Source organism: Gymnodraco acuticeps, unplaced genomic scaffold (assembly GCF_902827175.1).
Source record: "Gymnodraco acuticeps unplaced genomic scaffold, fGymAcu1.1, whole genome shotgun sequence".
NCBI lineage: Eukaryota > Metazoa > Chordata > Actinopteri > Perciformes > Bathydraconidae > Gymnodraco > Gymnodraco acuticeps.
The window spans coordinates 1,459,723-1,484,817 of NW_022990276.1; the positions used below are offsets into that span (position 1 = coordinate 1,459,723).

The window sequence follows — 25,095 nt, forward strand, 5'->3', positions numbered from 1 at the left end:
ATATCACAACCATTCATTGGTGACCACTGGCAGTCATTAGGGAAAACCAAAAGACTATTGAAAAGTCACATTGGTTTTATTCCTTAGAGGTACTTGGCATATTCAGAAGCTTTGATTCCAGTTTCATATTAAATAAAAGTGTATTTCCTCTGAGAAGAAATAGTATTCCTAATATTCCTCATGGGTCTGCAGGTACATTAACCATTTTGCCCTCCATTGAATCCTGTCAATATTGTTATACATGATGCAGCTGGTTATCCAAAAACTCTTAACAGCGAACATTGCCAATTTGTCATGATGGAGAGTTACCAGTGATATATATTCAAAAGGATTTCCAATGGATGCTTAAATAGGTGTACAATCACACATAACATATCGCCACCTTCTTAAACTAATTGCCTAAGTCAGCATGAACATATTTCCCTCTGGTGCTCGGCTAGCATTTTAAACTGTTTGTGATTGTCCATGGTCTGTCACAGCAGTCGGCTCCACTGAGCAGGTCCTTGCTCTTGTTCTTAACTGGTTTGTTAAAAGTTGCAGAACAAGTGAGGTTTACAGTAAATTGCCACACCTTGTTAGGGTTGGTGATGGGACCAGGGCAAAACAAGGTGTGGCCATGACTGGGTGGTGGCTCAGTGATGGTAGGGGTGAGCATTTATGTGAATTGAAAGCTTGAGCAAAGTAGAGCAAATATTTGCTGATAAAAGGTGACTGTGATCACCCGATTAGAATTATAACAGCCAGAGTCAAGTCCATTCAGTTGGCAAGGAAGGATCTAACACAAATCAACTGGAGATTAACATGGATGTTCAGGTGGTGTTGCTGATATTGGCCACGACGATAACAGGTAAGGCTGATTATTTAGAACTTGATTTCAATGTATATGTTTTATTCTATTAACCCATTGGTAGCGAGTCTCCAGATCCTAATGATATACACGTTTTAAACATGCTGCTTTGTGTTAACTTTGAATCTTATACTAGAAATATTGGTGCATGGATAATAATCACATTTAATTGAACTAAATGTTTTCTGTTTCTAGCTACGGGGAGCCAGAAGATATATGCCTCAAGGAACCCGTTGGCAGTGGGCAGCAGCGTCACACTTTTCAGCCAGGACATTGTCACAACAGGAACGTGGATTTCTGACAATACTTTGATTGTCTTCATAGCTCCGGGAAATGTAAACATCGCCGTCTCTTGGAAGGACAGGGTTGCATTCAATTCAACCACTTCATCATTGACTATAACATCAGTGAAGCTAGAAGACTCTGGAGAGTACACATTACAGGCATTTAGCCCTAATAACTTTATTCATCAGTTAACACTGTCAGTCCAAGGTAAGGATACCGTTTTTGTGTTTACTCCTTTCTTAATATACTTTCTCACACTCTACGTATCATAAATAAAGCTTAATCTTAAAAAACATGTATAATCAACCTTTCATGTATTGTATTGAAAGACCTAATAACATTGTTTTTAAACAGCAATCAGCATGGAGTATTTGTATATTTCAATGTCTACTTCAATGTTTGCCAAGTTTTGATTGCAAATACAAGTCCAGTACGTGATCTGTAGCCATTACGGTCACCTTGCATTTGACTACAGTGAGCAGAATGAGTCAGCTTTGCTCGTATCCTAGGGTTTAGATCTTCAAATTAAATAAGTAGGACATTTTGATTTACATTTTGTTGTCTGAAACAAGACTACAAATCAAATCAAGTTTTATTTATATAGCACATTTATAAACGATTTTTGGTCGAGCCAAAGTGCTGTACATATAATACAAATAGCCTAGAGACACTTTACAGCAAATACAACAACACAGATTGTTCAGAATATCAGTATACAAGTGTTCAGCTATCCGAGGCTTTACTCAAACTAAATACTAATACCAGTGTCCCTATATTGTTATTATATGTTGCACTTAAAGCAATGTACACATGAGGCTGATTTAAAGATATTCAGGAATAAATCAAATTATTGGACAAATCTAACTTTGACCTGATGATGGAAATAGATACAAATGTTTAGGGACAAAAAGTGATTACACTATCTTCAGGTTTGTATTAATGTACTTTATGTGCCGAATGTATTGGCAATCTGTCCACCATGATGAGATGTTTTAGTTTGACCCAAAGTGGTGGGCATTCAGGCCAATATATGGTGCAGGGATGACGTTTTTTGTAGGCCGTCAGAAGTAAGCCTTGCACTATTGTCCTCAACAAGGATCCAATTGGATTTGTACATTGGATTATTGCAGAAAAAATGTTTTGGCTTTGGCATGAATCAGACTTTAGTTCATATCATATGAGTCATGTTTCAATCTATGTTTTTTTAGAATCAGAATCAGAAAGAGGTTTATTACAAGGTAGGTTTACACGTACGAGGAATTTGACTTGATGTCATGGTGCATACATAACTATATTATAACGTAAAAAAGAGAAATATAGCAGTATTTACATACTGTAGGAATAGAATGGAATAAAATATGGAATAACATTTGGCAGTAATAAAAAAAAGAAAACAGATATTGTGTACATCTTAATGTACTTAATTGAGGTGAGACACAACATCTCTTGTTTACTACAACCCCACATTTCCATAAAAGCTAACAAATAGCTTGTTTATTTCTTTTTTTCCACAGTGCCTATTTCCAATGTGTCTCTGACAGCAAGCGCCACTGACCTGGTGGAGTTCAACGACACAGCAGTGCTCACATGCTCTGTGCTCAATGGCACGTCCCTGTCTTATGTTTGGATGAAAGGCAGCTCAGAGGTGGCAGTGGGAGCGGGAGTACAGCTCAGCGATGGAGGCGCCACTCTCACCATGGTCGGGGTGACACGATATGATAAGGGGTCGTACAGGTGCAATGTGTCCAATGGTGTGAGCAATGCTATCAGCCCCCCTGTTCACCTCAACATATACTGTGAGTTTATATCTCAGTGGACATTTTTAAACGACAGACATCTTTTTAGATTAGCTTTTTATTAGCAACCCCCCAATTGAAATGTTATTTTAATCTTTGTTATTTACCTACCTTTATATTCTTTTATTTATTGTATAGGTCTTTCTGTTGTACCTATATGTTCACTTTGTTTCATGGGGTTTTATATTGTTGCATCGACTCAGGTGTCTTGTGACTTATCTGTCAGAGAGAAACCATTATTTATTTTATTTTACATTATTTTTATTATCATACATTTTACATCCTTTGAGCTGTATGAGCTGTATGTATAAAGTGCTATATAAATAAAGCTTTATTATTATTATTATATGTAATAATAGCCTAGGTTATGTAAAATAAACGTCAATCACTCAACGTCAACCGGTTAAACAATTTCCCTTTTCTTGCTTCATCAGATGGTCCCAGTAACACAACAATGACAATCACGCCCATGAGGTCCGCCTACATAACGGGATCTAACATCACACTGTCTTGCTCTGCGGAGTCTAACCCTCCAGCGGGCGTCCAGTGGATGTTTAATGGGGTGAACCTAAATCACTTTGAACCAGAGCTTCAACTGGAGATGGTTGCAGAAAACAAGTCGGGAAATTACAAATGCATACTTCACAACACAGTCACGTCCAGGTTCACCAGCGAAAGTGGAATGATCAGGATTTTTAGTAGGTTTTGGTTTTGTTTTTCAAGTATTTGAGCCAGATTTGTTGCTGTTAGTTTACCAAAGGGTAGACATAGCTAGCTTAGCTGTGCTCAAAGATAACAAACTCCACCCAACTGCATCTCCAACGCTCAATAATTAAAAGTCTATTTGCCTTGCATACATACAAATGTAAAAACAAACAATGGAAGTCATACAAGATTATACATACAGGCAAGACTTGAATGTGACTTCTTTGAATTCTGCTGTCTCCACAAAGCCAGCTGAGACTTATATTTACACTTAAGTTATTGTATGTAATAAGCAATGAGATATACAATGGTAATTAGGGAGTTTTAGAGATACTAGTGGCAGATTGTATTAACGAGCCATAGCTTTCTTCCCCGTTTACAGTATTTATGCTAAGCTAAGATAAACTACTGTTAGACAGATATGATAGTGGTGTCAATCTTTTTAATTTTCAGTAAAAAAAAAAAATACAGTAGGCATATACAAAACTATGTCAGGCTATTATTTTAAATATTCTAGTAATATATGCCAAATTCATTAGATCAATGTTAATTTGTATTACTAATGTTCCTTCTCTTTCTATAGCACCGATAGCGGCCGTTGTGGTGAATCCAACAGGTGGACCACCAATACTTCATGAGCAGTACATGCTGTTTTGTGAAGTGACTGGATATGTTGGAAACATTCAGTGGTCGAGGAATGGTCAACCAATCACTGCTGACAATACAACAGTCATTGATATGACCAACAGGACACTCCTTCTCAAGCCAGTCCAACTTTCAGATAATGGAAATTATCGGTGTGAGGCTTCTAGTCCTGTGAGCAACATGACCAGCCACCCTTACACTGTCGAAGTAAACTGTAAGTATTTTAAAGGTCACCTATTGTGAAAAATTCACTTTTTCACGTCTCTTCTACATCAACATGTGTCCCCTCTTCTTCATGTCTCTTCTACATCAACATGTGTCCCCTCTTCTTCATGTCTCTTCTACATCAACATGTGTCCCCTCTTCTTCATGTCTCTTCTACATCAACATGTGTTCCCTCTTCTTCATGTCTCTTCTACATCAACATGTGTCCCCTCTTCTTCATGTCTCTTCTACATCAACATGTGTCCCCTCTTCTTCATGTCTCTTCTACATCAACATGTGTCCCCTCTTCTTCATGTCTCTTCTACATCAACATGTGTCCCCTCTTCTTCATGTCTCTTCTACATCAACATGTGTCCCCTCTGTGTAAAGAGATTCTGAAAGTTTCAGGAAAAAAGCTTTGCTCACTTTTTGTCCTGATCCATTTCTATAAAAACCTGTCTGAAAATGAGCTGATCAGATTTTGGCCACTTTATGATGTCATAACGATTTTTTTGGCTTGTGTAACCGTTAGCCCCCCCCCCCCCACCTTATCACCTGAATCTCCTCCTAGAGCACTATTGTGTTCTTTCTAACCAAATCTCTCTCAGAGGGGCGTGGGGAGTGGCTCCTTATTTTCATCTAAAGTAACAGACAGAGAATCAGCACTTTGGAAACAGGGCTGAAACAGAGGGGATTATGGGTAATGCTGCAATGATCTGTTTGGTGTTTGGAACCAAACACTTCAGAGACATGTTTTGTATATATCTGAGACCTATAATATGTTGATGAAAAACAGTATAATAGGGGACCTTCAATATTATCTCCTGTAGATGCACAAAGAGCATATTAATGTATTATATAAGTATTTTGAACCTTTTCAATTATTTTCTTACTTAAAAAGATGGCCCAATGACACCAGTGATTGCAGCACCTTCCATGGCTCTAACAGGACAAATGGTAACCCTCAACTGCTCAAGTGACTCTCATCCACCCAGTCACATAAGCTGGTACTTCAACGGATCCCTGCAGGCTACCACCTCAGAACTAGCGATTGGACCTCTGACCTTCAATATGAGCGGGCAGTACACATGCATGGCCCACAACAACATCACCTGCAAAAACAGCTCAGCTGACACAATGCTCACAATTTTGGGTAACTAAGTACTGTATACAATAATATGTTGAAGATTTGTGAAGGGAGGCCCTTCTAGCCTGGCTCTATCCAAACGTAGCAAAAACTAGCTTCCTGCACTTCCAGAACTTCAACTTTATTTTAACATTTGCTTTTGCCAGTAAGTCTAAGAAGTACTTTTCATATATTTTGGATTTAGCCAGGTTAGATGGTTTTGCATGATCCCAACAAAGCTGAGCTAAACAATGTGTGGCTGAAGTTTCATACTCAAAAATATGAGAAGGCTGCCAATGACCCCATTTACAATATGTCTAAACCAGGTTACCAATGTATTGTACATATTTTCAAGTTTAGCCAGCATCCTTTTGTTTTCTGTCTTACCACAGCTCCAGTGACTATGGCATCAATAAAGATTGTTGGAGCTCAGCCAATCATGAACCACACTTTCACTCTGACCTGTGAGACAGCTGAAAGTGTGCATTATATTGGCTGGATGTATAATTCGTCCCAACTGCATGCTGATAACACAAAAAACATCTCAATGGACAACGCAACCCTCACCTTTAATCCTGTCACAAACGCTGACAATGGGGACTATAGATGTGAGGCAAACAACGCACTCAGCCACTTTGTCGGCCCCATCTTCTCGCTGGAGGTTTTCTGTGAGTACTCACTTTGCAGTTTAGCAACATGTTCACCCCTTTTGACGGGGGAGGACTTTTTCGACCTGTCACAAACATAGTGAAAATGTGATTCAACCAGAACCAAAGAAGTAACCCATCCAAAACACTGTAGGGGAGAGTGGGGTAAGTTGAGCAATTTTTTAGTTATGCTGTCCTCTAAGCAAGGAGAAATGACATGAAAAACTGAAAATGAAAACACACACCTATAATTCAGGATGTCTCCTATCAATGGCAATGATAATAATTCATATTTGATCAAGGGCAGTGAAAATATTACTTCTTAAAAAAAAAAGTCTTGTGGCTCAATTTGCCCCAAGTTGATCCAGGTCAGGGGGTAAATGTAACCACTGTTCAAACCTGGGCATACCTGTTCAAACCTGGGCATACCTACACCAAATCTTAAAGGTAACTATACACAATAAATAACAAACCAAATACAAGCTTAGTTTTTCAAATATGTTTTATATAAATTTCGATTTAATTGATTGATTTTTTTTTAACATGTTAAAAGGAAAAGTAATCATACAAATGGTGATACAATTTCATACATCTTACCAATCAAACACAGGGTACATTCAACTTTAAATGTAGCCTACAATGAGCTCTTATTATCAACTTGGCCTACTTTCATTAATTTCTCCATTGAAAAACTGGCTCAACTTACCCCACGGCCCATGGTTCACTTTACCCCATAGCCACCATTTTAAAAAAAATAGCCTAGCATTAAAATTCAGAGTCATCTTTAGCTTAATGATTCACATGGTTTAATACGCTGCCAACACATCAACATATACAATATATGTGTTTAAACCTGGATACTTTTTTTTTGACATGACAGCCGATATAGCTGACATCTAGAAAATGTACTTTGACAAGCAAAAAACGTTTTTTTGTAAAAATGTTTACTTACTAGAACACAATGAGTATCTCTCTTTCACAGGCAATGAGAAATAGGAGGAGCTTGCATAATTTCTGGTGACTTGATTACAACTATAAGGCGTTGCCTGGTTACAGGGGGTGGTTCAACTTGCCCACTGGCTCAATTTACCCCCTTCTCCCCTAATACTGCCGTTTAAAATAGAAATGAATGTAAGAAATAATTAACTTGTGAATTATGTGAGACATAACAGAGTAGATCTATCATAACATTCTGACTGAAATAACCTCAACATCAGATTGTTGGTGTCAAGTTAACCGAAAGTGGACCTCTCTGATCATGAACAGTTCTGCGTTGTAAGAATGTCTTTATGAAGGTGATTTTAAGGTAATATCTCTGTGTTTAGATGGCCCGCACAAACCAACTATCATGGGACCAAGTTTCTTAGGAGCTGGAGACAACGCCCCTTTCAGCTGCTACGCATCATCAAACCCTCCCAGCTCCTACACATGGTTTTTCAATGGTTCTCTAGTTTCCAATACATCTGAGTATGTCTCCCCTCCTCTTACCAAATACATGAGTGGGACTTACACCTGCATGGCCTACAACAACATCACCGGCAAAAACAGCAGTGCAGACAAGATGCTCACTGTTTTGGGCAAGTAACTGTACACAAAAAACACAGTACACTTTGGTAGAAATGCTAATTTGTTTTGCATGATTGTTGACACTGTCTGTTCAACATGAAGCTACAGCCGGCAGACACTTAGCTCTGTTTAGACTCTAAACAGTTCTAAACAGCTAGCCGATCTCCATCCAAAGGTAACGCCATTTGACTACCAGCAATTAAGATATTTATTTTATACAAATTAAACAAATGAGTAGTCAGAGAGCCTTAGATGTGCTACTAGCACATTCTTTAATTTGGATGGATCCAGGCTCGCTGTTCCTGCCTGTTTCTTATGCTAATGCTAAGCTAAGCTAAACATATTGGGGAATGGTATGTTTTCATAGAAGAAAGCAAATGTTTCCCCAAAATCTCAAACCAATGTTTATTTACTGCACAAATGAAAATCACTAAAACATATAGCCAATGTTTCACACATTTCTTCGAGTGCCGTCATCTTTTTATTTTCTCTCCTCGATAGCTCCAGTGACTATGGCGTCAATAAAGATTGTCGGAGCTCAGCCAATCGAGAACCACACTTTCACTCTGACCTGTGAGACAGCAGGAAGTGTGGAGTCAGTTTTCTGGATGTATAATTGGTCCCCACTGTATGCTGACAACAGAAGAAACTTGTCAATGGACAAACACCACCCTCACCTTTGATCCTGTCATGACATCTGACAATGGGAACTATCAGTGCGAAGCATCCAACCAATTCAGTAGGAACTACAGTCATATCTTCTCGCTGGATGTTTTTTGTGAGTATTCATCGTGCATTTTATCCCAATCCCCCTTTGACATGGTTGGGCTTTTTTAATCCATCAAAAAGAGAGAGATTCAACCAAACATTTTGATTATATATATTTGTTTTTATCTGGAAAATGTAACCAAAGAATTAAACATTCAATTGTTGGTGTCAGATTATCCAAATGTGGACTTCGGCATTCATACATAGTTCTTTGGGTATTGACAGTCATGTGAGTTTTCTTTTCAGTAAAGGTGATTTTAAGGTTATATCTGTGTGTTTAGATGGACCAGAAATGCCAGCTATTATGGGTCCCAATGCTGCTAAGAGAGGAGACAACGCCACCTTCAGCTGCTACGCCTCATCAAACCCTCCCTGCTCCTATGAATGGTTCTTCAATGGTTCTGTAGTGTCCAATGCATCTGAGTATGTTGCATCTCTTCTCACTGACGAATCGAGTGTGATGTACACCTGCATGGCCTACAACAACATCACCGGCAAAAAACAGCACTGCATACAAGATGCTCACTGTTTTTGGTGAGACTTGGACTGCTATTATATGTTGTGCAAAAACAGGAAATGTGGCTCTGGATAGACCTAAATAACTGTTGCTTTTTTTCTTACCAGATCCAATAGAAGATGTACAAATAGAAACACCAATGAATCCTGCCATAGTAGGTCATTTTTATGACCTAACTTGCAATGTGACTGGAACTGCTGAGCATTTTTACTGGATGAAAAACGGTGAGCTTCTGCATGAAGACAACAGAACTGTTTTCTACATGGATAACAAGATAGTCACTTTCAACCCGCTTGAACTCAATGATACTGGACTGTATCAGTGTATGGCTCTGAATCCTTTTTGGAACAAGACCAGCCCTTCTTACATGCTTCTTATGAACTGTGAGTAACACTGAAGTGACAATTATTAACTGACCATTTTTTTAATCTTAATTCATAGTATTTGTAGTTTAGAAATGTTGGTACCACGAGAGCCTACTTTCTTTCTTCCTGTTGCAGATGGACCAGAAACACCCATGATTGATGGTCCAGCTTTTGCGGAGGAAGGGCACTCGGCTGTCTTTACCTGTTCTGCCAAATCAGTGCCTCCGAGTCACTACAGCTGGTGGTTCAATGGCTCCAGCGTGGCCAATTCTTCTGTGTTCACAACTGACCCTTTGTCTTTCAATATGAGTGGAGAATACACCTGCTTGGCCTACAATAATGTGACGGGAAACAACAGCACTAACTCCAAGATGCTCACAGTCATTGGTAAGAAAAACTCAGCATCTCATATTGTATTACAAGCCTAACTTCATACTGTAATCTATATATTTTTGCATATAATATTAATATGTACACTATAATGCTCATTTCCAGGTTATTTGTATTTTGTGTTTCTACTGTGACATGTTTATATGCTTTAATGTTCAAAAAGGTCTGTAAAGACAGCTGTAAAGCTCTTTTCACCCTCTGTCTGAAACCAGAGCCAGTCTGCTCTGATTGGTTAACTGGTCAGCTTTATTGTGATTGGTCAACCGCTTAGAGATGTCCCGCCCCTTAACCTATCACGTACAATGTGTTGAAGCGCTAGCCAATAGAAGCACAATTGTTAAATAGTGATGTCACTATGTTATGGAAGTAAACAAAAGAGTGCAAGGGAGACCATTAACCTATATTACACACTACAGGAAAGGGACAAACCCAAAAAGCACAACATATTTAAATATACTTAACTGCTTTTGTTCTGTTTGAATGCTAAACTACATTTAAAAGTAGAATGTAATCTTATCTAATGGGTTTGACTTCTTCGATGCATGTCATGTGACTGTACAACTGATGAAATACTGATTGATTCCTGCTTTGTTCTCTTCCCACAGAGGCAATATCATCAGTGATGATCAGAACCACCACAGTTCCAATAAACTCAGATGTCTTCACTCTCACCTGTGACATTTCTGGGCCTTATGACATGATCTACTGGATGAAGGACAACATGCACCTCAACATGACAAGCTCCACAGCAAACCCTCTCATGTCCTACCACATTAAGAACAACATGCTGTACTTCACTCCGGTGAATCGGGTTGATGACGGGACATATGAGTGTGTCGCTACCAATCAGGCTGGTCAACACAAAAGCCCCACATATATGCTCCTGGTGAACTGTGAGTAATCCGTTGGGAAAATCCTTATTTATTTTATTTTTAAATGCTGCATGACAATGTATTGTTGCATCCTTGACAATAGTATAATGAAAACAACGGCACAAATCACATCTTCAAAGAGTGCTGTTATCTTTAATGATCAGGTGATCTAGTTTGGGTGAACTTTATATAAGTTAGGCAAATGTATTGAGTTGGTGATTGGATATTTAACTAAATGCAAAAGTGAATATATTGTAATATGGTAATAGTTATTTACTATAACAGTAATTTGTACACATTGGTTTTCAGTTTTACCAGGCCACAACTTTGAGTGTTAAACAATGCAAATGTAGACCTTTAAAAAGTATTGTGCCAAGGCAACACATTTTCTACCTTTTTAGTGTACCTTATTCTGACCAAGTCTCTGTCTTTGTGTTTGCAGACGGCCCTCTGAATGTGATGATCTCTGGTCCAGATAAAGCAAACATTGGCAGCTCCGTGTCGTTGACATGCTCCGCTGAAACTCAGCCGGATTGTGACTTCCACTGGTTCTTTAACAATCCACTATCACCGAATGTAGAGGCCGGTCCTGTTATCACTTTCTCTGTGACTAAGGAGAATAAGGGAATCTACGTATGCAGGGCGAGGAATCCTGTGACCAATATCGAAGCGTTCCAGTACAAAACCTTCATGGTCATTGGTGAGTGATATGATGAGCATATGAGCACTTGTTGACTTTATTGTATGGTATGACATCCATCATTTTTCTATTAAAGGTGGGGTAGGTAATTCACTTCAGAAACACTTTTTGTTATATTCCATGAAATGCTCTTAACATCCCGATAGCGATGAATAAATTAAATGCTTTAACAATAAATATATACAAATATTTCATCTGTGGAAGCCGTGGCGCTGTACAAAGCAAGTCCAGTTATCTGCCTCGGCCCGGCTAAAGTAACTGGATGGCCTACCTGCCTGTCAGCCTTCCATCTCGTGCACAAATGTATCTCGTGCCCTCATTGGTCATGTGCGCGTTCGTGTGTGTTGGAGGAGGGGCTCTGTAAGGTAGTCTGAAGGAAAGGGCAGATTTTTTTCGGTTGTGTATTTTCAAATTCTAGCGCACTCGAGCTGGTTTCTCCATTCTTACCTACGCTACCTTTAATGACTTCAGAATATGTGCTTTACAAGTACAGATACCTCCCGTTTGACTAAATGCAACATGTGATTTATTTGTTGTTGTTTCCGTCCCTTTCTCCCTCTAAGGTCACGCCTCCGCCCTCCACTTCCATCCCCGAGGCGTTCTGATGTTGATGGGTGTGTTTGCTTTATCTTTCCCTCTGCTGTTCAACTGAGTCCTTCACATTTTGTCCAATTGCTCCCTCTACAGTCTTAACACTAACAGTCATATTATAAAATGTATAGAAAGGTCCTACATAGTCAATTATATGATTTTAATGTTATCAGTTCTTCTGTTTCTTGTTGTTTTGAAAGGCAAAGATGATTTGTAAAGCGTGACTGACTTTAAATTAAGTTACATTTTGTTGTTGGATATTTCTTTTTATTAGATTTATATTTGTTAACGTGCAATACATTAACACCGACATTTAAAGTGGAAATCATTTTAATACTGTGTAAGGTTTTATGTCAAATTCAACTCCTAATCAACTAACCCCTCGCCCTTATTCCTCCTAGCTTAGCACTTTCTACTTTTGTTGTTATTTTGTTTTACTTGCTTGTAAGCGCTTTGAGCACCAGGAAAAGCGCTTTATAAATGTAATGTATTGTTATTATTATTATTATTGTTGTTAGTAGGTAAAGGTAAATATAAATCGAATCATGCTTTAATTCATAGAATGTTTTTCATAATGAATAAATAATCAACACAATCAAAATCAATTTAGTTGGGACTTTATTGAGGAGGATACATTGTCTCTGTGCTTATTCAGAAAGTTATAGTCATGCAAACATTGTCAACAAGCTACAATTGTTTTTTTAATCAAATACAATAGAGAGAAATATGCATGTTAGCGATAAATGTATACATTTTAATTCAGTATAAGGTATTTATAGTACTTCTTTGTTGTTGTTCATATTGGGACACTGGGACCCAAGTTCCTGGTGTTCCCGCCCTTCTTCAGTTTGGAAAACCGTATGCACGTCCTCAGATTCTTGTTTTTTTTCTTCTGGCAAAATGTTTTCCCTTGTGGTTTGAAAGAATCCAGACAGATAATTTTTTTTAAAAAACAGATAATGTCACTATAAATCTCTATCAACCCTTTTGAAGAGTCCCTAATCACTTTTCCATACGAGCCAGTGGAATATACTGAATACAAGACTGATATCACTAAAACTATAACTCACATTTTCCATTCCTGCCGTTGCGTCTGCCAGACTGCTGACAAAGGCAGCGGGATTTCATCTCTCTTCCTTTTCCTGGGCGCCCCAAATACACAAAGAGAACAATGGGTTAGGATGAAATGCACTCCACTAAGGCTGTGTTTACATTGAAACCGCTAAATTGTATCACCAACATTGCTTTACCTTTACAGTAACAAGCTCTGTTGCGCTGTCTTGGGATGTCGATTGGATTTGCAGTAGTCAGTAGTTCTCCAAAAATAGAGGCTACGATACAATTGATAAAGAAATACAGATCATTAATGAACATGAATGAAATAAAGTAATGCAGTTACAACAATTCAATACATATAAATGGACAACTTGTGGAAAATGTGTTTTAAACATCAAAATCACATACCATCTGAGAATGTGCTGACATCCAAGGATTTCTCATGTGTCTCAGGAATACCTTTGCAAATCACAGAATAAAATGCAGAGGATATAAACATACTTTAAAATGAATTTAATAGTAAAATACTGAAAAACGTATACAATACCTTGGCTGTGATCAGTAAATAGGAGCAGGGTGAGAGCCAACAACAAGAACAGTCTTGGTCCCATATTGTAGTTTAGCAAGTCCAATACAATGAGTCCACTAACTTCAGTCCCAGTGAGGGAATACAAGGGATGTTGTTTGTCTCTTGTCTTTATAAAGGCTGGTGTTCATTTCTGAAATGATAGCTGTGGCACATTCATCGCCTGCCAGGTATTTGAAGCTTGAAACTTGCCCTACCAGCACCTTTCACAGTGGGTGACTGTGAATGACAGGAAAAGGCAAGGCAAGGCAAGTTTATTTATATAGCACTTTTCAACACAAGGCAATTCAAGGGCTTTACAAAAAATGAAAGACATTAAGAAAATGGCATTTAGAATCAGTCATTAAAAAGAAAAGATAATAAAATAAACATTAAAAGAAAAAATACATGGATAAAAGTTACAGTGCAGTCTAAGATGTGAATAGTTCAATTAAAAGCAGCGGCAAAAAGAAAAGTCTTCAGCCTGGATTTAAAAGTAGTAAGAGTTGCAGCGGACCTGCAGGTTTCTGGGAGTTGGTTCCAGATATTTGGAGCATAATAACTGAACGCTGCTTCTCCATGTTTAGTTCTGACTCTGGGGACAGAAAGCTGACCAGTCCCTGAAGACCTGAGAGATCTGGATGGTTCATCATTTAGCAGGAGGTCAGAAATGTATTTTGGGCCTAAACCATTCAGTGCTTTATAAACCAGCAGCAGTATTTTGAAATCTATTCTTTGACACACAGGGAAGCCAGTGTAAAGACTTCAGAACTGGAGTGATGTGATCCACTTTCTTAGTGTTAGTGAGGACTCGAGCAGCGGCGTTCTGAATTAGCTGCAGCTTCCTAATAGATTTTTTAGTGAGACCTGTGAAGACACCATTGCAGTAGTCGAGTCTACTGAAGATAAAAGCATGGACAAGTTTTTACAAATCCTGCTGTGACATTAGTCTTTTAATCCTAGATATATTCTTTAGGTGATAGTAGGCTGATTTAGTAACTGTTTTAATGTGACTGTTGAAACTCAGGTCAGAGTCCATGACTACACCTAGATTTCTGGCTTTATCTGTTGTTTTGAACATTGCAGACTGAAGCTCAGCGCTAACTTTTATACGTTCTGCCTTGGCTCCAAAACCAAACATGCATCTTTGCCCAAAAAACTGTTTGTGGTTTTGAGTCATGGCTCATTGTCGTGAGAAAGTGAAAGACCTGATGATACTGATATCCACTGAAAGAAAACTTACTGTGTCTTCTTATTACATGATCTTACCAAAAAATAGCCAAGAGGCAACCCTTTGTTTTGTATCCCTGGTAAAGCCTTGATGGGGGAACATAATAGACATTTTTGAAACTGTTACTGTGAATTAGTAGCATGTGCAAAACAAAAATCTCAAAAAGGATGTTCTTCCTGGTTGGTGGTTTGTGCTGCAGGGACATATTGTCATTTTTTTAATTCCTGGATAAGGCTTTTCCTGCTGTACAAACTTTTGTAATCATCAATCAAAAATGATGGGTGATGTTATCAGCCTTGTCAACAAAACTGCAATGGGTGCACCACTAACTGTCACATGGTAGATCATGCGTGCCATAATCAGGCAAGGTATGTGGTCTGGTATTGTGGGATTCATGTTGGATGAAACTGTTGGGCAAAACGAGACTTGTTCACCAGTCTTAAATTACTGAAGTGTAGCTCTCTGCTCATAACAATGTTTAAGACTGGAAGAAAACAAGTAAAAAAACACAAAACATAAATCCCCTTTGGGCATGTACTCACAATGACCCTGCTAGTTAGTGAGTTAGAAAAGAGGATATATTACTCTTCTTCAGGTTCATATGTGTATTTAGTGTCTCTACTGTGACATGCTTTAATGTTCAAAAAGCTCTTACTCTCATACTGCCTGTGCTGCAGCACCTCTTTTCACCCTCTGTCTGAAACCAGAGCCCAGTCTGCTCTGATTGGTTAGCTGAGAGATGTCTCGCGCCTTAACCTATCATGTACAATGTGTTGGAGTGCTAGCCAATGGACGCACACGTGTTACATATTGATGTCATTATGTTACAGAATTAAACAAAGGAGTCAAATGGTGGTGTTTCAGGCCGGTAGGAGGAGTGTGTGGGGGGGAGAAACTCTCTCAGGAAGGATCTTTGGGAATTTAGACTTTTCAGACCATTTACATGCACAAAAACCTTTAACAAGCTAAAGTGAAGGGAAAACCCCAAACAGCATAATAGGGCCTCTGCACTACATTAGTTTCAATACATGAATTTAGATTCAATTAATGAGTCAAAGGACACTAAAACAATGTTTCATATTTAATGCATTCTTTCATCACTTACAGTCAGACATCCTGAAGCATCATTTCAAGGTCTGTAGCACAACCCTCATATAAGAGGCTCAGAAGCATTTTAGTGTAAAGCCTTTTAAAATGATCTGATTGATCATAATGTCGCAGTTGAGGTTACACTTGAAGCACAAGCAATTTTTAGATATATGTATACAACTTCACAACCTACTTAAATACATTTATGTTTGAAACAAGACACAGCCTCTCATCGCAAAATATGTTAATGTTACAATAGGTGAAGCAAAAAAGGTGCAAAGACAATAATGAGACAACAAATCACATGGTAAAAGGCAAGTAAACATAGTTATAGTCAATGAAAAAACATTTGGTCATTCAAATGAACATACAAAAGACACCAGACATCACCATGGAGTAAATAAAGCGATTGGCAAATGAATGTAACTCATGGAACCAAAATGGCAAATCACAGCAGTTTTCTGGTAAGGGCAGTATTGTATTTTTTTTTTTTTTAACCAGACCTATACTGGCAACCCGTTTCAGTTAGTTCCTGTTCCAGTAGCCTCAGATGGGCAATGCATTTTATCATTGTTTATTTTTTGTTATATCCGTCCATATTCTAACGTAAATTAGGCCTTGTACGTCTCAAGAGAGTTTTAAGTGAAAACTGGAGAACCCAGTTGTAAAGCTTTACATAAGGAGCAGCAACTAATGTTTTGACCTATAGCATATCTTCATTGGAGTAAAAAGGTGCTGCGTCTTTTTAAAAGTATCATTTCAACCAATGGTGTCTTCCAGCTTCAGATTTCCTTTCACTGTCTGGCTCTGATCGTGTTCACTCATATTTACCATGTGTCAGAGGAATGTGAATATTCTACTATGAGAAAACACTTTGACAATCAAAAGCTAGTGGATCAGATGTTTAACGGGAGTAAAAGCAATACTTTGTTTCTTTACAGCACAGCATGTTACATTTCTAACTGTATCATTACCACAACAAAAACTCTATGGTCCCATAATCTGTAACAGTGGTCACCAACCACCATGGAGAGGACTTAATGTGTTAATAATGTGTACAGCTCTTAGGCTCAAATCATTAATTATATTGATCATTGATGGTGTTAATAAGCGGAGTGCTGTTCTCTGGAAACAGGGATGAGGACCACCTTCTGTGACTTTGTGCCCTGCTCAGTTCTCAGCAGGCTTCTCTAGCATGGTCTTGAGATGGGCATGCAGGGGGTCGCACACAGCCTGGAAGCCCTGGGGGGTCAGGTGAAGGTAATCGTACATGTCCTGATGGGAGATGCTGCCGTTGGAGTGGACGAAGCCTGGGTCCACGTTGAGGAAAGAGGCGTGGGGGAGGGAGGTCACGGCCTCTTGCACCAGCTGGTTCACAGCGGCGTTTCGCTCCCGGCGAAGGTTTGGCGATTTACCTCTAGGCAGTAAACCCTGGAAAACAAATGTATGTTGCTTTAAATGTTGGACACTTCTATTTTAACAACACGGACTATAACACCTCTTGTTGTTAAATACCAACTATGTGCAATATGTGCAATATATATATATGCCGTTAAAAACTGCAATATATACTTGGCTGCTAAATCCTCAGAACTGTTACATGATGTGTATTTTTGTAAGATGTGTAACTCTTTTTATTATAATTATTATTATAATCTTGTGTATGCATGCTTGAGGTAACATTAAGCTGTCTTTGGCTCTTTTCTGCTGGAACAATTTTAAATTCCCTCTGTGGGACAAATAAAGGTATTCTGATTCTGATTCTAGTAACATTCCTAGAAATACATGGATCAATGTAAAAAAGCATTTCACATCTATGGGTTGTTTCCCAAAATTTAAATTAGGCTCGATCAGTCAACAGTTTCTCACCCATGTCAGAAGTTATGTTATAATACTCTGTAGACCAACTAAACATACAGCACATGTTGCATCTCAGCCTTCCCCCAAACAAGTAAAGCCTTAAAATAAAGTGTGACAAGTAGCGTAATCCAAACAGTTCCCAGTTTCTAAATTACACAAAGTTTAAATCCAACTATGCAGTCTAATGGTCGCATGAACCTCATTTGTCATTTTTAACCTACATGCAACTGTAGGAATGCATTAAAAAAAAACCTACGAGTACTACAGTGCGGGAATTGGGGAGCTTGTTCTTAATGACTTGGACAATAGCCATGATGCCTCCACAGATCTGTTCAGGAGTATGGGCATAATTGAAAGTGCCCACCCACAGCACCACAACCTACAAAAACAGAAGAGAAAGAAATGTTTAAATGTCCTCCATAATAGTTTCGGGTCAATATACCTGGAGACGGGATTTACGCACACAAATAAAGCACAATGGGTCTACTGTGTGAATAAACAAGTACAATCATGTTCTCTATTTTTGGCAGGGATATAGACCTTTGGGCTGATGTTATCCAGCTCGCCGTTGCTCAGTCTCCACAGCACATGTTGTGTTGCATCACCACCCACCCCAAAGTTGAGGGCATGGAGAGGAGAGAACAGCTGCCTCCATATCTACAGACAAAGCACAACAAGAAAGCTTCAACTTTGACTGTTTGAAAGTAGAGAACAAGACAAGCTATCAAACTATGTTTACAGGACCAGACACAGGAAAGGGTGAGACTTACCCCAAACTGGTGCAGGTGCTGAATTAGAGAGTCTCCAACAAACAAGACATCAGGCTCTTTGTCTTTGCTGTCAGAAACAAAGCGGTTGTGCTACAAAGAGAAAGTAAACATATACAAACTATGAAATTATTATTTGTGTTTTGATGTATAGTAAATGCACACAAATGGTTAAAACATTTCTAAATATATTTTGTTATTTATAAATTGGAAGACATTAGCTCGAATTAGCATGGACTGCAGATGGAAACTGGCTTTTGCCTATAATCTCATACATAGCATCTCTTCTCTTTTAGAGATGGTCCTTGCTCAATCGTGATATATAATACAAACAGAATAATACTAGTGCATATTTCTATGACAATCTAAGGAGAAAACTGCTTAATTACAGAAGCATATATCAACATTGTTGTTCTTGTGTTAAATGACCTACACAACAATGACTATAAGTACTTTACAGTAATTCCCAAAGAGTAAACATTAGCAACAATACAAGACTGGGGAAACCAGGCAGTTCATGGTTGTATTAATGCTTTAGCTATGTTAAATACATGGAATAAGTAACAAAAAAGTGATAATAATCACATAATTTCACACACCAAAGACATCCATCGTGCATCTCCCTCGATGTCCTCACGGAGAGTGGGTGTGGCGGCTGGGTTTGAGTCTTCTGCACTCATGACTCTATCTGTGTTCGCTAGCAGTCACGTAGTGTTTTTGGTACGGAAAACGAATCGATTAATTGAACGTCTGCAGCTATAATTGCTAAATCTAAGGAGGTTTGAAGAATTAGCAACAGTAGCTAGCCTACTTGCTGAAAGATAGATGTGGTTTAACAGAGAGATACTGGTCACAGCAACACAGAGATTGTTGTCAACCTTATGCAAACCTATACGGTGCGAAAGGGAAAAGGCAGAGCTTTATATTAAGGCTACATTTAAAGAAATTACTGAACATAGGCTACCATGAAATCAAAAAACCGTCATCTCCCAATTCAGATTCAGGAAGTAAATGTTCACTATAGTCGCCAGTACCATTGTTGTCCATGGGCAACAACATGTGTATTTTTATGTTTTTTGATAATTGTTTGACCCCTTTTTAATACTATATGTTTTGCGTTCAATTTAAGATCATACTTTATGAAGAAATGGAAAATTCTAAAGAGTAAACGTTAGTAGGAATATAAAAGATAATACGGGTTCACCCCTCGTCTTGGAAAATGAACTCACCCTGCTCGATGGTGCTCGTGAGAGTTGCTGCTGCGCAGAGAAACAGCTACGACATGTTGCTGAGCAACGACAAATGTACAAAAGGAAGAAAAAGACTAACAGTAAGTTGCGCTTTACATTATAGATTTAAAGTTTGTATACAAATGTTTCTAGGAGGATTTTTAGTTTGTATAAGATTGAATGGGCTCAGTGTTAAGGTTAGTTATTGTGTTTTTCAGCAGATAAAGCCAAATACTTAAAATCCATACACATGTGACTATAGTTAGAGTGCAGCTGGTGGTTGATGTTACTCTCACCTGATTGCTAACCACCTAGCTTACTAGCATAGCTATCAGGCTAAATCCAAATAACAGGTGTTTGGGATTTGGAACCACAGGGGGCGCAGTTGCATATTGAAACGTGTAATTAATGTAATTGTTTATTCATTTAACAAGCAATGTTATAGCGCAAATGCATATCATGTTGGATTCTTTTTGGAACGTCTTCAACGTTAAGACCCTTTTGACAACAAAAAAAAAAAAAGTGCGCACGAAGCAGTTGGAAGTAGTTGCTTCGAGGTTATTTGCAACATACATGTAAGAGTATAGTATGGCATTGGCTTGTTCATATACATATATTTACAGTCATACTCAATCCCCCGTGACTTTGGTCAGGACAGCTTTCCCAGTTTTATCAATTAAAAGTTGATCTAAATACCAGCTAAACGCTACATGTGCACCGTTGCCACCCCCTGTACTCTTCAACTGGAAAACTACGACATGATAATGTGTTAATGTTTGCAAAGTACGGCAGACTTGGTTTGAACTACAAATACTCTATTTTGCTATATGGATATTATCAGAGAGCACAAACTGCCTGTAGTAGACATCAACTAAGTGTAGCATTTGCCATTATGCTGTTGCCATGGTGCTTTTGTTACCTTGCTAATTTTTAATGGCTAATTTTGTTTTAGTTGCAGGTGAATTTGGGACATATTGAACTTCTTTGCTAAGAAAATACTGTGAATGGAGCATTTTAGCATACCATACTTTTGCCTTGGCTCAATATTGTTTAATTTAGTGATATTTTATTTGTAATTGGCTTAAAAATTACATCATTTACAGTACAGTTTGAGTCAAATAGGGGGGGAAAAGGCCGCCTTCAATATTAGGATCCTCATTCGAAGGTTTTATGTGAATATTTAGATATAATGATCATGTAAAGAGTGTTTCACTGTACATGTGAACTAGTGTCTGTCTCTGTTAAACTATCCACAGCGGAGACTCATATCTTGCAGACATGTCATACAGTAAAGTGTTAAGAAAATACATTTGATATGCTTTTTCAGTATGGATAATGTGCAGGCCACAGTCCAGAGGGTCAACATTTTGATTTAGCCGGCAACTGTCATTAAAACACAAGTAATTTGCTTTATAAGAGTTGGCATCACTGAGGTGCAACAACATCCTGCAGAGGTGACCTGGCTCTCTTATCTCGGTTTTTACAGTCTTACAAATGACTCGTGCTTATCTTTCTGCAGAAACTGGTGCAGCATGAGCCACCTGTGCGGCATGTCTTCATCGGACAAAGAAAAGATTTTAAATGTTTTCAACAATCAACTGAAATCAGCAGATAAAAACCCTCGCTCAGTGAACAGATTCACTGCAGACTGCAACTGTTCAAATCATAGTAAAACAGATGAGCAGAACAAAATGAAAAGACGTAGGAGCCGCAAGGACAGGAGTCAGATGAGAGGTGGTGGGAAAGAAGTCCTAGCGTACAAATCACATCATCATCAATGCCGCCGCCAAATCAGTAGCGACATGGCGGCACATTTCGAGAACGGCTGTCATAGTAGCTGTCACTGTCCTTCAAGGAGAGCGGCATCTTTTCCAACCACCACTCCTGCTGCACAGGAGCCCAGCATAATAACGGACAGTCGCCTGATAGGACACCAAGGCCTGTTCAACCATGAGGTGAAGTCTATCGACATTGAACGCTTGTTAAGTGAGCAGAGGAAACTGAAACTGAAAAGTGGACAGCAAGTACATGAAAACAAAAATGCTACTTCACATACCTTTTCAACATCCCAAATCCCTTCTCCATCCTCCATTAATGATTTATTGGTTGCTGATAATGATGAAAGTCTGCCATTGGAAAAACAAACAGGCCATGATGATTGCGAGAAGAAAGATAATCAAATCAGTCAGGGATCAGAAATAACAGCCGGGCAGAGAGCGCAGCCACAACTTGAGCTTTCTTTGGAAAGTGTTCAAAGCATCTCATTGAAAAACAGCTCCAGCGATGTTGTGATAGTCAAGAGCAATAAGATGAACCCTGACGTGTCTGCTGAGGGCAAAGAGTCTCAGCTGACTCTCACTGTTATGAACACATTAAACAGGAAGGTAAAAGGACACATGATTTCTGCTCTGGACCACACCCCAATGAACAGGGACTCTCCTGTCCATCACACACAGGCTCATGGTGTCAGCCCGAGCCCCCTTCAGCTGTCCAGCTCCCCCATTGCTGACATCTCTGACATACAGCCCAGAAGACCAGATCCTGACTGTGTGTCTCAGTCTGTCGGTGCCGTGGCAGCACGTTTGACTGACTCTCTGCGGTTCCCACTGCTGAGGAGGAGAAACCTGGTGGCAGAGAGCAGAGAGGTCCTGCTGAGAGCTCTACGGGACAACCACGGATCGCAGCTTCAGGGAAACCTCCATGAGGTGCAGCGATGCCTCAGCTTTGGTGCTGATCCCTCAAAGAAAGTCCAACCTCAGGAGTCGACCATGATGGAAGAGCTTCTACCTCCAGGTAGGCTCTCAAATTCTAGACGCTTCTGACCAAATGAAATGTGATGGTTTTTTAAACGTTATGGTTGATTTGAAGTGATACGTCATTCTGACTATATGTCTCATCATCTTTCTGTATCATTACGCCACTGTTATATTCAGATATGGTGGTTCACAATCTAATCTACAAAAATGAGCAACAAGTACATTTTAGGCATTTATTCATGTTCACATGGTATCATGTGATTTTGACTTATTTTAGTATAGGTATCAATAACTTCTGTATTCTCAATATTGATTGTACTGTGCATATTAACCATCTTTAAAACAAAAATCTATGTTTTTATTAAATGTTCACTTTATCAAATGAGTTTAAATAACACTGCATTCTTTATGCCTTCAAAATGCATTAAATACATTGATTTCATTATGAAACTGTTGCAAAGCTAACTAAAAACATGAATTGTTTAAATCTACAGTATATTTTTTTATTGACTTTGTTGCAACATCACAGGCCACAGATATTATCACCGCCTACTGTTAATCATTCAGAACAGGAATGTCATTGTGTTGTCCTGCATGCTCTGCATCTTTTAACAGTTACTGTCTTACCTTTATGCATAGTGTTTCCTTGCTCAGATTTAGAGGACGAAAAGTTACAAAAAGAGTGCATTTTGTACAAAGAATAGAAGAAGCTTTATATTACCTTGACATTAACTAACATTAATGCACAGAATGAGACTATGGATTTTTCACCCCTTAATTACATTAAAAGCACATTTAGGTTGGTGGGATTTCTTAATGGCCAGTATGAACACAGTATGAACACAGTATGAATACAGCAGTGAAAACATCGTTGAATGTTCATATTGTTTTTATGACGGTTTATTATTATAAGATGTAAAAGGTATTCTTCTTGAACTGAATGAGAATGAGAACTGAATGTATTCACGATAAACATTAGCACATTTATTGTATTATAAAAGCAGTGGTAAGCACTGTTCGCATTATAATTTGTGGGCAGGTTTTCAGTTTGGTCTCTTCCTTTTTAGATGTGTTCAAAGCAGCGTTTCAAGCCGAAACTGCTAATCAGACATGTTTTGACGCCCAGAAAACCACACCTTTCAGAACGACTGGAAGTAGACATTTTAGCTGGAAATCCAGGCCACAACCAAACCGAAACATGGAACAGGTAAGACCTTAACTTCACTTCCTTAATTTAGTTCATTTAACATATGGTCAACTGTTATCCCTTATTTTGTCATTTTAATTTGTATTACTCTGGAATAAAATGCTTTCTGATTTGTATGTAAAGACCGCTGATTGGTTGACAAGCCCTGTGGAGACTTCTGTCAGCATTTTTGATGACATCACCAGACCTTCTTGCGCTCCTCAGTTCTGCATGGACTTTGAGCCCTCTGGAGGTACAGCCAGCAGTCATTTGTTCTCTCCACCCTCATGCTGGGGACAAAAGGCCTCACAGTCTGAGCCGTGGGAAGACAGCTTCAACAGAAACAGGAGCAATAAAGATTTTACTTTTGATTCCTTTGAAAACACCTCCAAAGACAACACCAGAGCAGAGAGGAGCAGCACCATCCAGCCTTTCTTCCCTTATCAAACTCAGCTGCCAGATCGACGTCCTGCTGAGCTAATGCATTTCCCAGACCCATTTGAATCTGACAGATATTCATTTGCTCCCTCCTTCCCCACCCAAACTCACCATCCTCAAGAGAGTTTCCATCCCTACAGCCAATTCAGTCATCCTTCTACTGGCCCTCCCCTCAGGTCCTACCACCACACTGACATGAAACATTACCCTCCATCTCACATGATAGACAAAGACCCAGCAGCCCCCCTCTCTTCTTTCCCGAGCCCTGAGCAGTGGACCTTCCCTCCAATGAGACTGTACTAATATAGAGTGAAGCTCTGCATAAAGACAAGCCTGTGAACATTTCTTTGACAAACTTAAAATGCTCTCAATTCAAACCATCAAGATTTTTTGTTGAGAGCGAAAAATATGTTGCGTGTGCTCGTATTATTTTTAATTAAAGACACAGTATTAAATGTAATAGCAGTAGCTGACATCACAAGAGTTATCTCTTCTATTCTTTTGACCCATTTATGCTGAGATAAACAAACGCACAATAATGTATTGTTTGCATTTTAGGAACATTTTTTAATGTGCAGAGCTGTGTACATATCATCTTTAACACTGGTGTTATAACGGGAAATTCTTATAGAAGAAGCTTTGCCAGATGTGCTATTGTGAAAGCATTTTCATATATTGTGTGTGGGCTACATTTAAATGCAATAAAACACATTATCACAATTGTGTAATGCAACGAATTGAGCACATCAATTAAATGACACCTCTGATTAATGCTTGTATGGATTAAAAGTTCACAGTACAATGGATCATACTTCACATTTCCACCATATTTTCATGTTCCTCTCCAAACAGCAGAACATTTTATTATGCATTGAACTTAAAGAGCCTGTGACA

General features: G+C 38.7%; 3 protein-coding genes across 4 annotated transcripts in view; 2 read left to right on the forward strand and 1 right to left on the reverse strand.

The window, feature by feature from the left end:
• The first annotated feature begins 649 nt into the window (after positions 1-649).
• On the forward strand, positions 650-12,619 carry LOC117549596 (hemicentin-1-like). Its single transcript, XM_034221624.1, has 16 exons — positions 650-847; positions 1,043-1,339; positions 2,647-2,928; positions 3,363-3,626; positions 4,217-4,492; positions 5,384-5,635; positions 6,001-6,276; positions 7,581-7,832; positions 8,323-8,502; positions 8,871-9,012; positions 9,095-9,123; positions 9,214-9,489; positions 9,607-9,858; positions 10,467-10,754; positions 11,176-11,433; positions 11,997-12,619. The coding sequence occupies exons 1-16, from the start codon at positions 802-804 to the stop codon at positions 12,083-12,085; spliced, it is 3,459 nt and encodes a 1,152-aa protein (XP_034077515.1). The 5' UTR covers positions 650-801; the 3' UTR covers positions 12,086-12,619.
• A 3,315-nt stretch (positions 12,620-15,934) lies between these two features.
• On the reverse strand, positions 15,935-19,608 carry pafah1b3. The gene is made up of 5 exons (XM_034221684.1): positions 19,192-19,608; positions 18,596-18,685; positions 18,366-18,482; positions 18,082-18,204; positions 15,935-17,396 (listed from the first exon to the last, which is right to left on the reverse strand). Exons 1-5 carry the CDS (start codon positions 19,270-19,272, stop codon positions 17,136-17,138), a joined length of 672 nt encoding a protein of 223 aa, XP_034077575.1. The 5' UTR covers positions 19,273-19,608; the 3' UTR covers positions 15,935-17,135.
• The window catches only part of si:dkey-250k15.4, a 29,369-nt gene continuing 23,858 nt past the window's right edge, over positions 19,585-25,095 (forward strand). Inside the window, exons 1-4 of one of the 2 annotated variants that reach the window (XM_034221682.1) lie at positions 19,585-19,922; positions 21,341-22,614; positions 23,645-23,784; positions 23,908-23,988. In XM_034221682.1, coding sequence (XP_034077573.1) covers positions 21,354-22,614; positions 23,645-23,784; positions 23,908-23,988 — 1,482 coding nt within the window. In that variant the 5' untranslated portion in view covers positions 19,585-19,922; positions 21,341-21,353. Of the gene's footprint in view, positions 19,923-21,340; positions 22,615-23,644; positions 23,785-23,907; positions 25,013-25,095 lie in introns of those variants that run through there. The other variant, XM_034221683.1, reaches the window with a different exon arrangement.

Excerpts from the sequence above, each read along its gene's own strand:
- pafah1b3 (XM_034221684.1), bottom strand. The coding sequence starts at position 19,272 with ATGAGTGCAGAAGACTCAAACCCAGCCGCCACACCCACTCTCCGTGAG. Across the intron at positions 18,483-18,595 it reads AGCACCTGCACCAGTTTGGG|ATATGGAGGCAGCTGTTCTC; the intron begins GTAAGTCTCACC and ends CTTTGTCTGTAG. Across the intron at positions 17,397-18,081 it reads ATTCCCGCACTGTAGTACTC|GGTTTACTGCCTAGAGGTAA; the intron begins GTAGGTTTTTTT and ends TTTGTTTTCCAG.
- LOC117549596 (XM_034221624.1), top strand. The coding sequence starts at position 802 with ATGGATGTTCAGGTGGTGTTGCTGATATTGGCCACGACGATAACAG. Across the intron at positions 848-1,042 it reads ATTGGCCACGACGATAACAG|CTACGGGGAGCCAGAAGATA; the intron begins GTAAGGCTGATT and ends TTCTGTTTCTAG. Across the intron at positions 2,929-3,362 it reads TGTTCACCTCAACATATACT|ATGGTCCCAGTAACACAACA; the intron begins GTGAGTTTATAT and ends TTGCTTCATCAG.